The sequence below is a fragment of the Hemitrygon akajei genome, chromosome 15, assembly GCF_048418815.1.
Source record: "Hemitrygon akajei chromosome 15, sHemAka1.3, whole genome shotgun sequence".
Classification (NCBI taxonomy): domain Eukaryota; kingdom Metazoa; phylum Chordata; class Chondrichthyes; order Myliobatiformes; family Dasyatidae; genus Hemitrygon; species Hemitrygon akajei.
In genome coordinates this window covers 15,971,263-15,986,397 of record NC_133138.1, presented here as the reverse complement: position 1 = coordinate 15,986,397, position 15,135 = coordinate 15,971,263, and the positions used below count along the sequence as shown (strand labels likewise).

Below are 15,135 nucleotides of genomic sequence, written 5' to 3'. Positions count from 1 at the left end.
TGCCTAATACTTCTTTAGTTAATGTTAGTAAATTCTATAAAGTGTATTTCATAACGGTATTTGGTGTGAAGTTGATACGGTGAGCGGCGCGAGGCATAAACTCGATTCTCACAGCACCTGCGTGTACGGGAGGTGGGTTGGTGTGTGGCTGGATCTCCTTTTCCCCTAGACATATACCAGCCTTTGTGGGTAAATGTTACAGTTGTGGGGTGCTCGCCCGGGATTGGATTGTCAGGGGGCTGTGGAATCGCGCTGGCAGCAGAGCGGAGATGGACAGAGATAAGATTGTTCGCTGGTGCGGATTTGAAGGTGTACCGGTACAGTACGCATGCGTAGTGAGCGGAGTGGATTTTCGAGTCTCCAGAGACGCGATAGTGCGGGGGTTAAGTTTGGTGAAGGGTATGGGGCAGGTAGAATTGGTAGCTAGACGGTGTGGTAAAGTGATGGAGTCTAGCTGGGTGTTGGTTAGTACGAGTGCTGACGTCAGGACATTGGAACTGCCGGCGATGGTCAGTGTACCGGGGGAGGAGGGGCCGTGGGGGCTCCACACTCTCTCCGAGGATGAGGCTGAGGAGACACCGGAGGAGGGGCTAGAGCTAGAGGAAAACCCCAGAGAGGTGGCAGGCACTAGTAAAGGGAGGTGGGAGGAGGGAGTCGTGACTAAGCCCCGCTCCCCAGGTAGGGGGGAAGCCTCGGAGCTGGCAGCCACACTTAACTCCCTGGTGGGAGAGGCCGAGAGGCCATGACTGAAGCTGGGGGTGTTCTCCGGAGCCAAGCCTACTCCGGACGGGGAGGTGGACTATGAGACCTGGATCGAGCATACGTCCTTGATGTTAGAGGAGTGGCCAGGCTCGGAGGAGGAGAAGAGGCAGCGATTGGTGGGAAGTTTGAGGGGTTTAGCAGCCAAAACAGTCCGGGAGTTGAAAGCTGAAAAGTCTGGGGCCTCAGTGGAGGAATGTATAGAAGTTTTGGAGGGAGCGTTTGGGTTGTCAGGGGAACCCTGGCTGCTTTTAGCAGAGTTCCAATGCCTGCAACAACGGAGAGGGGAAAAGCTCTCCGAGTACATATTTAGGATGGAGGGGATGCTCTCGGGGCTGCGGCGCCGGGGGGTAGTGAAGGCACCGGACGTGGCTAGCGTGAGGATGAGTCAGTTATTCAGTGGTCTCTGGAGGAGGACAAGGTGGCGTGGACTATCTGGCAGGCTTATAGGAAAGGCCCTCCTCCATCGTTCGGGCCACTGATTAGAGAGGTGCGGGAGGAAGAGAGCGCGTTGGGGCGAAAATGGGGCGCGGGCCTACGGGAGCGATCCTCAGCGATACAGGAAGTGGTGGCTGGGTGGAGGAATGACAACCCACCGAGGGGTAGAGAATCCCCTCTGGAGGGGAGGGACAGGGGAGGTACCCACTCTCAGGGGCGACCAGTGCAGTGGGTTGGGAGCGGGAGTCGTCCTGGGAGAGGAGGGGCGACAGGCAGCGTGTGCTTTAACTGTGGGAAAGAGGGGCATTTCAGGCGGGACTGTGGGCGGCCGAGGGTGTGCTATAGCTGTGGAGAGGAGGGACACTTTAGGTGGGATTGTGAGAGACAAGGAGTTTCGCGGAGGACAAGCCCCCCTGCGACTAAGAAGGGGGAGGTGTCGGGAAATTTAGGAGAGGCTCAGTGAGGGAAAGGACTGGAGCCTCTGGAGGAACACGTTCCCAGAGATCAGCCAGGGGACCACCGGGTGCCCACGCCTCTATTCCAGATGGGCTGGTAGGACCCCGTGCCAGTGTGGGTCTACGGATAGAGGGAGTTTACGCAAAAGCCGTTCTGGATACGGGATCACAGGTGACCTTATTGTACTGGTCTTTCTACAACCAATATCTAAAGCATTTGCCCGTAACCCCACTTGACGCCCTGCAGATTTGGGATGTGAGCGAGGGTGACTACCCGTACGATGGGTACCTATCGGTGAGATTGGAGTTCTCGGAGGGCGATGTGGGAGTGTCCGAAGCTATTGAGACGTTGGTGTTGGTGTGTCCTGACCCGGTGGAAACTGGTGGTGCTGCCCTCCTGGTGGGGACTAATTCCCCCGTTGTGCGACGGCTCCTGGGAGCTTGTAAGGAGAAAGCGGGGGAAGACTTTCTGGACCCTCTCGGTGCATCCAGTGTTTCGAGCAGTGTTCGAAGAAGGGGTTGCCTCCCTAGGTCTGGACCCGGAGTGTAAACGAGGGACGGTGTGGTGTACGCAGGCGAGGCCCAAGGTGATCCGACCCGGGGAGGTAGCACTAGTGATGGGGACCCCCAGATTCCCAGGAGTTCCGATGGGCGAAGCCCTGTTAGTAGACGCCCCGGACAATCTTGAAGGGGAGACACGATTTCCGGCGGGGGCGCTGGTGAGGCCCGAAGTGCAGAGACCAGGGGTGGTACATGCGAGGCGTTTGGCTATAAGTGTCAGGAACACCACGGCAAGAGACATCACCTTTAAGAGGGGAATGCCGCTGGCACATCTGTTCCCGGTGATGTTAATGTCTAGCGCACCAGTGAGGACCCCTAAGGGGAGGGATCGGAGCATCGAAGAGAGCTGACCGCTGAAGTCTTTAACTTCGGGGATTCCCCTGTGTCGCCGGAGTGGAAACACAGGCTAGTGGAGAAGATGCTGAAGATGGAAGCTGTTTTTTCTCGGGACGAGTTTGATGTTGGCTGCTCCAAAAGCACTCGCCGCACCATCCGGGTGACGGAGGATACCCCGTTCCGAGAGAGATCCCAGCGGCTGGCTCTGGCAGATGTTGAGGACGTGCAGCAGCACTTGTGCACGTTGAAGGAGGCCGGAATCATAGCTGAGTCCCGAAGTCCTTATGCGTCCCCAATAGTGGTGACATGGAAGAAGAATGGGCGAGTGCGCATGTGTGTTGACTACAGGACATTGAATCGGCGAACTGTCCCTGATCAATATACTGTCCCAAGAGACGAGGATGCGCTGGCCTGCCTGAGCAGTGCGAAGTGGTTCAGTGTGCTGGATTTAAGAGGTGGGTATTACCAGATCCCGATGAGTGCGGGCGATAAAGAGAAGACCGCTTTTATCTGCCCGCTGGGGTTCTTTCAGTTCGAACAAATGCACCAAGGCATATCGGGAGCCCCAGCCACCTTCCAGAGGCTCATGGAGAGAACTGTGGGGGATATGAATCTGTTAGAGGTGCTGGTGTACCTGGACGATTTGATAGTGTTTGGATCGACTTTGGAGGAACATGAGGAGAGGCTGTTGAAGGTGTTGGGCCGGCTTAATGAAGAAGGGTTGAAGCTTTCCCTGGACAAATGCCAGTTCTGCAAGTCGTCAGTTAGCTATGTTGGCCATATCATTTCGCGAGAGGGAGTCTCTACTGATCCAACCAAGATAGAGGCTGTGACCACCTGGCCGAGACCCCAGAAAGTGGGCGCTCTGCGCTCATTTTTGGGGTTCTGTGGGTATTACCGGCGATTTATGAAAGGATACGCCAAAGTGTGTCACCCGTTGACTCAGCTGTTGTGTGGCTATCCCCCGGTGGGAAAGAAAAGGACGGGGGACCAGAGGCAGGACGCTGGAGGATACTGGAACCCGGCGGAACCTTTTGGCTCGAGATGGGATGGTCAATGTGAAGAGGCGTTCCGATCTTTGAAAAGGGCACTGACCCAGGCCCCGGTGTTGGCTTTTGCCGACCCCCAGAAGCCATATGTGCTGCACATGGATGCCAGTCGAGAGGGTGTCGGGGCTGTTCTGTACCAGGAACATGGCAAAGCATTGAGGCCGGTAGCCTTTGTCAGCCGAAGCTTGTCGCCATCGGAGAGAAACTATCCCACTCACAAGTTGGAGTTCCTGGCGCTGAAGTGGGCGGTGGTGGACAAGTTGGGCGATTACCTGTACGGAGCCAAGTTTGAGGTGCGAACGGATAACAATCCGCTCACTTATATTTTGACTTCGGCAAAGCTGGATGCCACAGGACATCGGTGGCTGGCGGCCTTGTCGGTATATGATTTCAGCCTGAGGTACCGGCCCGGAAGCAAGAATGTCGATGCGAATGCTTTGTCTTGTCGGGAGCCGGGGGAACAGGAGAGGGATGAGGAGTGGGAGAGTGTCCCTGCCCCTGGAGTGAAGGTGATGTGTCAGTTTGCTATCACCGTGAAGGCCGAGGGAAGAGGAAGGCTGGAGCGAGCCGTGGACCATTTGGGGGTTTTTGACGACGCCATACCCCTAGCTTACTGTGACCTGACCGCACTGCGGACTAAACAGTTGCCGGAACTGAGTCCGGGGGAAGTGGCAGCTGCTCAGCAAAAAGACCCGGGCATTGGCACAGTGTGGAGAGCGGTCGAGAGGGGGGATGGGGCGTTGGCTGAGAAGGCGAAACACCCATTCGTGCCCCTGTTGTTGAAGGAGTGGTCTCGGTTGAAGTTAAAGAACAAAATCTTGTACCGGGTAACGGCGCCTCCGGACCAACCCCACTGTTGGCAACTGGTCCTGCCGGAGGAGTATTGGCAGGCTGTACTCCAGGTCCTACATGATGATTCTGGACACTTGGGGGTGGAAAAGACCTATGGATTACTCAAAGACCGGTCCTACTGGCCCCGGATGAGGGGGGAAGTCAAAGAATACTGTAGGGGCTGCAGTCGTTGCATCCGAAGGAAGACCCTGCCCGCGTTGGCGGCTCCACTGTCGTACTTACAGAGTGCGGGACCTCTGGACCTGGTATGTATGGATTTTCTGTCGATTGAACCTGACACCAGCAACACCGCGAATGTCTTAGTCATCACCGATCATTACACTCGCTATGCTCAGGCATTTCCCACTAAGGATCAGAAGGCGACGACAGTGGCGAAGGTGTTATGGGAGAAGTATTTTGTTCATTACGGCCTTCCCAGGCGAATCCATAGCGATCAGGGGCGGGACTTTGAGAGCCGCCTTATCCATGAATTACTGACTATGCTTGGGGTTGAGAAATCCAGGACTACCCCGTATCACCCACAGGGAGATCCGCAGCCAGAGAGGTTCAACCGGACCCTGTTGGATATGCTCGGGACGCTGGAGATTGGGCAGAAAAGCAGGTGGAGTCGTCATATTGGACAATTGGTTCACTGTTACAATTGTACTCGCAATGATGCTACAGGATATTCGCCCTATTATCTGATGTTCGGGCGGGAAGCAAGGTTGCCCATTGACTTGTGTTTTGGGGGTGAAGTGGGTGAATTACCCGGGAAGTCCCATCTAAAGTATGTGTCCGACATGAAGAGGGAGTTACAGCGGGCGTACGAGTTGGCTGAGGCGGCGGCTACCAAACAAAATCAGAGGAATAAGATGCGGTATGATCGAAAGGTGAAGTTTGTTCAATTATTGCCGGGCGACCGGGTCCTTTTATGGAATTTGGGACTCCCTGGTAAGCACAAGTTGGCAGACCGATGGGCGGCCAGCCCCTATGTAATAGAGAGTCAGATGCCGAACCTGCCAGTTTACCGGGTGAAACCTGAGGATGGGAAAGGGCCTATCAAGGTACTCCATCGGAATCACCTGCTGCTGCTGGGTCAAGCGGTGCAGGTGGATACGGAGCCAGAGTGGGAGGTTACACCCAGTACAAGGACTCTGCGAGGGCACAGAGAAAGGGAAGAGCCCACTGCTGAAGAGCGGGGACGGGTCCCTCGCCCGGAAATGGCTACTGATTCGGAAGAGGACGACTCAGATGAGTGGCCCCTGTTCCCATTCGCTGGTGCTCCAGTACCAGGAGAGGGGGCTCCTGGCCCTTCCCATACTGAATTGGGTGAGAGGAGGGAAGGTCTTGAGGGCCAGATGGAGAGGCAGCCAACAGTGGTGGGAGAGAGGGTGGAGCCCGAGCGTGAGCCGGAGAGATCTCAGGTGAGGGAGGACCCCCGTGAGGAAGGGGGTGAGGGTCTGTCAGGAAGACCTGGGGTGTCCGAGACAGTGGGTTCGCAGGTGAAGAGGGAGCCCAGTGGGGCAGAAGGGGTATGGAGATCTCAGAGGATTAGGCGCACCCGGAGCGGTTGACGTATGTGGTACCAGGAGAACCGAGTGTGATTTCTACTGCTCTGGGTAGTTATGTCACTGCTTTCTGCACCTGGGTTGGGTTTTGTGTGTTGCAAGAAGCTTTGGGGAACTCTAGTAATGCCATGAGGGCATGACATTTGCTGGTGGGGAGAGAATGTACAATGTCCTGTGTATGTTACTAAAAAGGGCTTCTTTGGTTTGTTATGAGTAGGAATGCTTCTTTGTCTGTTAAAAGTTTCTCTTGCCATTGTTTCGCTTTAGAATGGCTGATATGGTAATTGTTAATCAATGGGGAATGTTATTGTGTTTTGTGAGGCTGGGAACTTGGGGGAGGGGTTGCGCGGGCTTGGGGTGTGAGGAGAGTCGGGAGGAGAGACGGACGAGGAAGGTGGACGGGCGCTGGACGGCTCGTAGGACCACCGCGACTGGCGCTGGATGGCTCGTAAGACCACCGGGTGGTCCCAGGGGTGACGACGTGGCTGTCGGATGATTCGTTGATTGAGCTCCTACGATGTGCACTACACTGACTGAACTTTGATAAGTTGGCGCCTTTTGTTTTTCTCTTTCCTTGTATATATATATTGTATTGCCTAATACTTCTTTAGTTAATGTTAGTAAATTCTATAATGTGTATTTCATAACGGTATTTGGTATGAAGTTGATACGGTGAGCGGCACGAGGCATAAACTCGATTCTCACAGCACCTGCGTGTACGGGAGGTGGGTTGGTGTGTGGCTGGATCTCCTTTTCCCCTAGACATATACCAGCCTTTGTGGGTAAGTGTTACATTGGTTTTAACTCAATTAGTTTGAGTGCCAGCCACTATCAGCATGGGATGTGAAAATTGAACAATGCAACATTATACAACACATTCTTCCACGTGGGTTACCTATGTGCAAAGTTGAAACAACGTATCCATACATTTCTTGTGAAAATTATGGTCAAACAAGGAGGAAAACTTTTAAGCAAGTAAATAATGAGACAACCTGGCACCATTTTCTGTATTGTGCATTTCTAACATTAAAACCTGATGTAAACAAATGCCCAATAAGCTTAATTTGACTGACACCTTTCAATTATGTGACATTCATATTTTCACTATCTTCTTTTTCTTTAACCAAGTAGAATTAAAGAATAATAAAAAGTCATTCCACCAAATGAGTTCATGCTGGATTTTCTAATACAATTTCTTTCCTGTAGCTTTGCAAACTCAGTACTGTAGAAAGCTCCACCACTCTTACTGACTCTCTTTCTCTCTCCGATTCAATACTTTGATATGCCCTTATCTGATCTGAAAAGGTATTTATGGCTGTTGTCATTTCAGTAACACACTTTATGTTTTAATATTTGCTCTGTTTCTTCTTTTACAGATATCTTTCTGGCTTGCTGTCTTAGTCTTGGAACATAATTTTACTAATTGCCTTGTATTTATTACAAATGTTTTGTTTTAGCAAAATAGTCTTTAGATATTTCAACCTCTCCTATTTTCATTTTATTAATCATCATTTTCTTGATTGATTTAATATACTGGTTCTGACCCCATTTCTCCATCTGCTTCAAACGTAACACCATAATCTAAAATGAATCCAAACTTTCAGAGTAGCCACTTTTTCACATTATTTTCTTTTAACATATTCTTTGCATATTGCTATTTGTCTTAACTGACCATCACAGTTTGGCTCCCACCTTATGAGATCAATAAATATAATAATTCAAATCACTGCCGAAGTTCCCCAAGAGAGTATCCTATTGTCCATAATCTTCAACTGTTTCATGAATGACCTATTAACATTGGGCTAGAACTCAGGGTATTTACTAATGATTGCACAGGTTACAACATCTTAACAAATAAAACAGCATTTACCTGCTATCGCAAGGACACGCCAACAATAAGTTTTGAGATGACACGTGACAATTAAATTTCAGACCATGGAATGGCCATCTCCAACAAAGGAGGCAAAAAAGCACCTATTCTAGACATTCACTGGCACTTCTGAAATTTCCTCAACATTTCCATACATACTATGGCTAAAGGAGATCTGAAGCTTGGCACCAGGTAGCAAATGGCCATCTTCTAATATGTAAGCCTTTTTATCATCTGCAGCAGAAATATTACTATATTCCATGCTTGGCCAGATGTTTGCAACTTCTCCAACATTTAAGATGCTCAAGGCATTTCAAGGAATAGCTGGCCTGCATGATCAGCACCCTATCTGCTGCTCCATATCTACACCGTGGCTGTAGATAGATAGATAGATAGATACTTTATTCATCCCCATGGGGAAATTCAACGTTTTTTCCAATGTCCCATACACTTATTGTAGCAAAACTAATTACATACAATACTTAACTCAGTAAAAATATGATATGCATCTAAAATCACCCTCTCAAAAACTTAAATACATTGAGTCCTAACCCCGGCACTATAACATATCTTACTCCTGGCGGTTGAATTGTAAAGCCGAATGGCATTGGGGAGTATTGGGAGAGAACAATACCTGCATTCCTCTTTTCTCAGGCTGCTTTGTCAACTCTGTGACCACTAAGATTGACAAAGACAATGGTTTTAAGCTAATTCCATGACCTACAGTTTCCTGTTCAAGTCAAACAATTCTCACATGAAAATTTACTTTTTTTAGTGTATGGAGATACAGCCTGGAATAGGCCCAGCGACTCCTGATTTATTCCTAACCTAATCACAGGACAATTTATAATGACCAATTAACCTACCAACCAGTACATCTTTGGACCATGAGAGGAAACCAGAGCATCTGGAGGAAACTGCTAAAAATGACTTACACCTTTTTGTCTTCAGTGTAAACAAATCTGAGGCACTTTCTACAACAAACCTGCAGTTATTTAGGGCAGAACTTTTTTTAAAAATTAAATGACTGAATCATTAGGACTACATATACTTACCACTTAACTTTTTGCATTTGGTTAATGGTATCTGGAAGAGGAGTATTACATGTTTCTGGCAGAAACAAAACCGCAATTGCTGCGAAAATTGTCAAAGCCGCTATCAAATTCAGTGACACATTTTCCTGATAAGCATCTGTCAAAATAAAGTGAACATTTACTTCAAAATGAACCTCAACAGATGCATATAACAAGCATGGGAGCTTCATGTAACTGAGGCCCAAATGCACTCAAAGCTATTTCCACTGCATGTATATCCAAGTGATTTCCAATTTGGTTTATTTGCACAATGTCCCTGATTTGGCTGCTCTGTTATCTCTTGTCAATGAGGAGATGAGATGGGAAACTTTTTAAATCATCTGCTTGGGAATGGAACTAGAATTAGTTTGCTATTTTGTCGTAATTTTCACGAATACAAGACTCTCCACCCACATGTTAGTGGACATTTAGAAAAATATTGCAGGAGCATAAAGACAAAACCTTTCTTGTTTTATTTTTCTGTTCTATTAGGACATTGACATACTTATTTGACATTTTTTATTGCAGAGTGCTTTGCATCCTGAGCAAATGTGATCATTGCTATGTTTTAAATTTGAAATAAGTGAGAACACGTACATAGAGTCTACCATTCCTTTCTATAAGCACTTACTCAAGTAAACAAAAACTTATTTTTCATTTTTCACCCTTTAAAATGGTATCAGTATTTGATATCTCCATATTGACTTTCTCTATGAAAGAACAGCAAATTTTACAGATAAATAGTCATAAAGAAATCTGAACTTCAATTCTGAACCTATATTTTGAAAATCACATTTTGGATTAGAAAACTACCTGTTTCAATCCATGAATTAGGAAACTGGGATTTGATAAGTATACTAGTGCACCATTTGCTATGAGAAAAGCGTAAGTACCCGTCACATGGGACCTGACAGCTATGAACCAATTGGAGAACCAATTTGCAACAACATGCGACATTGAAACAAACTAGGTATTTTTTATATCAGTTTCAACAACAGATGTTAAAGGTTTGTTTACATTTTAAGCTACCAATTAGGATGACATTGTCATCAGTCAATCTTAAATTAATAAAAGAAATTACATTTAAAGTTAACAGTTCCAATCAACTCTACATAAACCAAAAGGCCTGAAATTTCACTGCACCTTAGCACCTGAATGGCAGTTTTATGGCAATGAGCATATTCAGGCAATAACACTTTTGATTGTGGTCAATTGCTTGTAAATTCAGTAGCACCTGAGGCCGAAACACAAGAACAACCCTTCACACAGCTTGACGGGTATAAACTACCGGTAAATGATGGAAATTAGATAGATCTAAGATCGATTCTCAAGGGAATATGAGATAGAGATATGGGAACAGGATCATACTTTGGAATTTGGAAGCAGTCACCTGTCAGTGATCAAAGGGGGTTGACAGTTGGGATGTTTATGATTAGCGGTTATGGGTTCCAATAAAGTAATTGGCATGTGGTTCAGGATGGGTGAAGATGATCAGTTCTGGAGATAAGAAGTTTGAATTAAGTGGGTAGGAGGGCTATGGGAGAGGAGGTAATTAAGTAGAAGGGCTGACTTGTATATTTGCACTAGCCTCAGTCCCCTCAGGTACACCAAAAGCCTGCTTCCTTATGCATGAATGGCAGAGGCTACCCACATTTAAGCAAAATTAGAATGAAAATTGCATCTCTATGTGCCTAGGTCCTGTGTGCATTACCTAGGAACTTAGAATGGAAACTAATGGAAATCTTCAGTTTTTATTCAGGAACTTTAATAGAATTGAACCAAGCAACTCACAAAGAAACAAAGCAATACATGTAACAAATGAAATGCTGGAGGAACTCAGCAGACCAGGTCGAGTTCCTCAGTATTTTGTGTGTGTTGCTTTTGGATTTCTAGGATCTGCAAATTTTCTCATGTTTGTCACAAATAAGCAATGCTTTTTGAACAGTGAAAGCAGATCAGATCAGTACTCTTCCCGGCGCTGTCCTCACTTCATTGATGCTTACAGATCATGGAAGAGCTCAGGGTTACCAAGGGGTTTTGAACGTTCCCAGCCTACTTTGAAGCAGAAGGACAAACAGAAAGGTACAAAACTCCCCTGAGTGCAATCTGCCTAGACCTATAAATGACCATGTTGGTCAAGCCAACAGGCAACTTTTCCTCCAGAATGGCCTATTCTCTCCTCCAAAACTGAAAGTGTACTGTAAGTGGGAGTGTAGCATCAGGTACTCAGGGTCTGTGGGGAGAACACCAGTAATGCACCCACATCCAGACTCCTCTCACTGTTGCTCTGAAATTCATTGTTAGACTCATGTATTCTACAGAATTTTAAATACAAGGAAGCTGTTCTTTCTGCTTAAAGACCTCACTGCAAAGAAAAGACCGATAGCTCCATTAAGAAATTATTTAGAAAGCGTCAAACGTCCATACGGTTTATCAGTATAATGGTGATTAATTGTTGCCTTACCAAGCAAAAGAATGCAAGGTGAAATTATGATGCCGATCCTGGATGCCATTGAACTCACTCCGACACCTGTGTTTCTCAGTGGGGTCGGATACAGTTCAGCAGTGTAGATATAAACCATGAAAAAGGCACATGAAGTTCCAAATCTTCCAATTAACACCAGCACTGTAGCAACTATTAAGAGATCTAAAAGAAACAGAAATAGCTGTAGACTGGATGGAAGATGCTCTAATTTGCAAGTATGGACTGTATACATCTGTCCCCATATTTGACACATGGCTTAATTTTCCCCAGTACGTGGTAGTTCCAATGCTAACAATCAAGCTCTGATGTCTTTCCTCTGACACTAAAATTCATGGGAAAATAGCTCTCGAAGTGCAGGTTTCTGGTGACTGAGATCCTGTTTTGAAGATACACAAAATACACTATATTACTGTTAAACATTTTGCTTAATGTAAGTGAGGTGCAGTAAACAACAGCATCTCATTTCCACAACAATAATAATTACAAATATAAATTCTATGGCACACTTACAAGAGACAAAGCAGCTTTAAGTTGACAAAGGCAGATGGAAAAAACAGACACAGCCTTTGAGAGAGATATTGAGCATTTTGGAGATAGTAAATAGTCTTTTATAGGGTTGAAGTAGTTGTCAAAAGGGATATGTATGGTCTGGAAGTTAAAGTCAAAATTGGAGCACAGCGATTACAATATTGTAAGGCAAAATCTGGCAAAGGTAAATTTGCATCAGTTGTTTACAGGTAGGTTTTCATCGGCAAGTTTGTGTCATTCAAAAGTGAATTAATGAGGATTGATTAGATCATGTTCCTAAAAAGATGAAAATATGGACATGGAACCCTGGATGTCAAGGGATATTGTGGGTGCCCAAAGATAAAGATTCTGAGAAATGAAAATGAGATAACTTCTTTAGGAATATAGCAAATGTTGGGGTGGGGAGAACTTAAAAGTGAAATTAGGAGAATAAAGAGAGGGAAGTGAATATTACTGTTTGACAAGCATTTTGTGTATATTAGGGAGATCAGAATTTGGAATTGAGAATGCAATGCCTTTAGGGGGATACTCTGATACTCTTAATTCAATAACATCCAGGAATTCTCCAGAAGAACTCTTGAATTGTCACTGCTTATAAGCAAGTGGATATGGAGCAAAAGCTGGTAAATAATGTTGGTATAAATAGATTGTCAGCATGGACATGATGGGTCAAAAACGGTTTCTGTGATGTATGATTCTATAGTATTAGGAAAACCAAATGTCAAACGAGATAGTTTATAGAAGGTCATAAATAAAGAAAGTAAAGTGAAATAATTTTTTATTATCAAAGTACATATATGTCACCATATACATCTCTGAGATTCATTTTCCACCAGGCATATTCAGCAGATCTATAGAAAAGTCACTATAACAGGATCATTGAAAAATCAACTAGAGTGCAGAAGACAACAAACTATGCAAATGGAAATAAAAATAAGTAGTAATAAATAATGAGAAGATGAGGTAACAAGATAAAGAGTCTTAAAGTGAGATCATTGGTTGTGGGAACATCTCAATGGATGGGCAAGTGAGTGTAGTTATGCCCTTTTGTTCAAGAGCCTAATAGTTGTGGGGTAGTAACTGTTCATGAACCTTGTGTTGTGAGTCCTGAGGTTCTTGTACCTTCTATCTGATGGCAGCAGTGAGAAAAGAGCATGGCCTGGGTGATGGGGATCTCCAATGGTAGATGCTACTTTCCTACGACAGCATTTCATGTAGATGTGCTCAGTGGTTGGGAGGTCTTTACCATGATGCACTGAGGCAAATCCAATACATTCTGTAGGATTTTCCATTCAAAGGCATTGGTGTTCGCATACCAGGTCATGATGCAGCCAGTGAATATACTCTCCACTACACAACTATAGAAGTTTGTCAAAATTTTAGATGTCATGCCGAAGCTCCACAGACTCAAAGGAAATATAGGTGCCTCTGTACTTTCTTCACAATGAACTTAGGTGTTGGGTGCAGGCCAGATTCTCTGAAGTAATAACACCCAAAAATTTAAAGTTGCTAACCCTCTCCACCTCTGATCGTCTGTTGAGGACTGGCTCATGGACCTCTGGTTTTCCTCTCCTGAAGCCTATAAGCAGTTCCTTGGTCTTGCTGATATTGAACAAGAGGTTCTTATTATGATGTCACTCAGCCAAATATTCAATGGCAACCTAGCATGCCGATAACTCACTAACCCTAATCATACACCTTTGGAATTTAGGAGCAAACTGTAAACCTGGAGGAAACCCACACAGTCCTAGGGAGAACGTACATACTCTTTAAAAAATTGAGTGAAATCTGTTCTACCCAGATATATTTTAGCTGGTTTTCAATTGGTCACCATGATGTTCATAGAAATGTAGGCAAGGCAGTAGGCTTCATTTGGACTCTCACGCACATCTGCAGAAGTCAAAATTTGGTCCAGCATCTCGATGTCATATCACCAGTAAAATGTGAAGTTATTTGGTGGAAAGAATGTGAAGACTTTCAGAGTTGGCATATTGTACCAGTATGCTAAAACCTCTCAGAAATACAGCTCCTGTATATTTCAACTGACCATGGGATACTACTTTATCATGCCTGTTAACAAATATCACAATAGGATCAATATAGAAGCAGTGTAAAATTTACGTGATGGGATGAGTTGAATGAAGAGCAGGACACTTCCGCCAAGAAAGAGAGCACCCGAAAGGCTGAACTTGTGTGAATATTTCCTGAGGAGAAGCCATGTTGCTACGTTGGCTGGAATCTCTGAGGCAGCAAAGAGGAAACAATTGAGATAATCATCACCATGGAGATTCGGTATGTTCAATGTCAGGCCATAGTATCCCATTGTTATGATCATCCTGCAAAAACAAATTCAAATACTTCTTGTAAAACATTCTTATGTAATTTCTCTTATATTTTTTAGAATTTCTTTAACTACATTTCAAGTTGTTCGGAGAAGTTGTTGATCCGTGGCTTTTGCAGAATTATTTTAGTGTCATTCACTAACATCAATAGAAGTTTCTTAACTTGGCAGTAAAATAAATTGTATTGGAAGTTATCATGTTGTAAACTCCTCTGTTATCCTGGCAGAATTGCCAGCTATTATCTACCCCAGAAAAAATACTCTGAATAGGGGATAATCATAAATTTAGGCAGGCTGTAAAAAAGTTATTAAATTTAACAGCAAGACCAAATGAAATAAAACTGGAGAGCTGAAGTTAAATAAAATCTGGTATCTATTAGGTTAATCCTACTACTAAAAGCATTTATGTCTATAACACCACACTCCAACTTCCCCAACCTACACCCTTTGCTTACTCGTCACAACTTTCAGCAATAACTTGTATACATCATCAAAATCACTGCCAACAGTAAGTACAGTATATGTTAGTCAAATTGATGTCATAAATTCTTGCCCTACTTTTGCAAAATGTTACTAGATGCAAATCAATTTTTATCTAATGTGAGGCATTTTAAATCTAGCTGTTAAAATGGATAAATTTACCAGACATTAAAATGAGTATGAAGACCCAACTTAGTGGTGGTCCGGGTTAAAGTATTACTTCTCTTACAAAATGTAGTTGCAAAAGTGGAAAAGGATAAAGCTGAGCCTGCAGTTTCACAAAACTGTTGTGGAGCTCAAAGTGCTGTGAAAGGGGGAATTTGAGGACTAGAGTACAAAATTGGTTTCCAGACTTTCTTCA

General features: G+C 45.1%; 1 protein-coding gene across 3 annotated transcripts in view; it reads right to left on the bottom strand.

Annotated features, from left to right (window-relative positions):
* Positions 1–15,135, bottom strand: part of LOC140739186 (organic cation/carnitine transporter 2-like) — a 69,861-nt gene that overhangs the window by 30,584 nt on the left and 24,142 nt on the right. For all 3 annotated transcript variants that reach the window (XM_073067235.1, XM_073067234.1, XM_073067236.1), the window contains exons 7-9: positions 14,075–14,289; positions 11,405–11,587; positions 8,923–9,058 (exon numbers count right to left, since the gene is read on the bottom strand). In XM_073067235.1, coding sequence (XP_072923336.1) covers positions 8,923–9,058; positions 11,405–11,587; positions 14,075–14,289 — 534 coding nt within the window. The remainder of the gene's footprint in view (positions 1–8,922; positions 9,059–11,404; positions 11,588–14,074; positions 14,290–15,135) is intronic.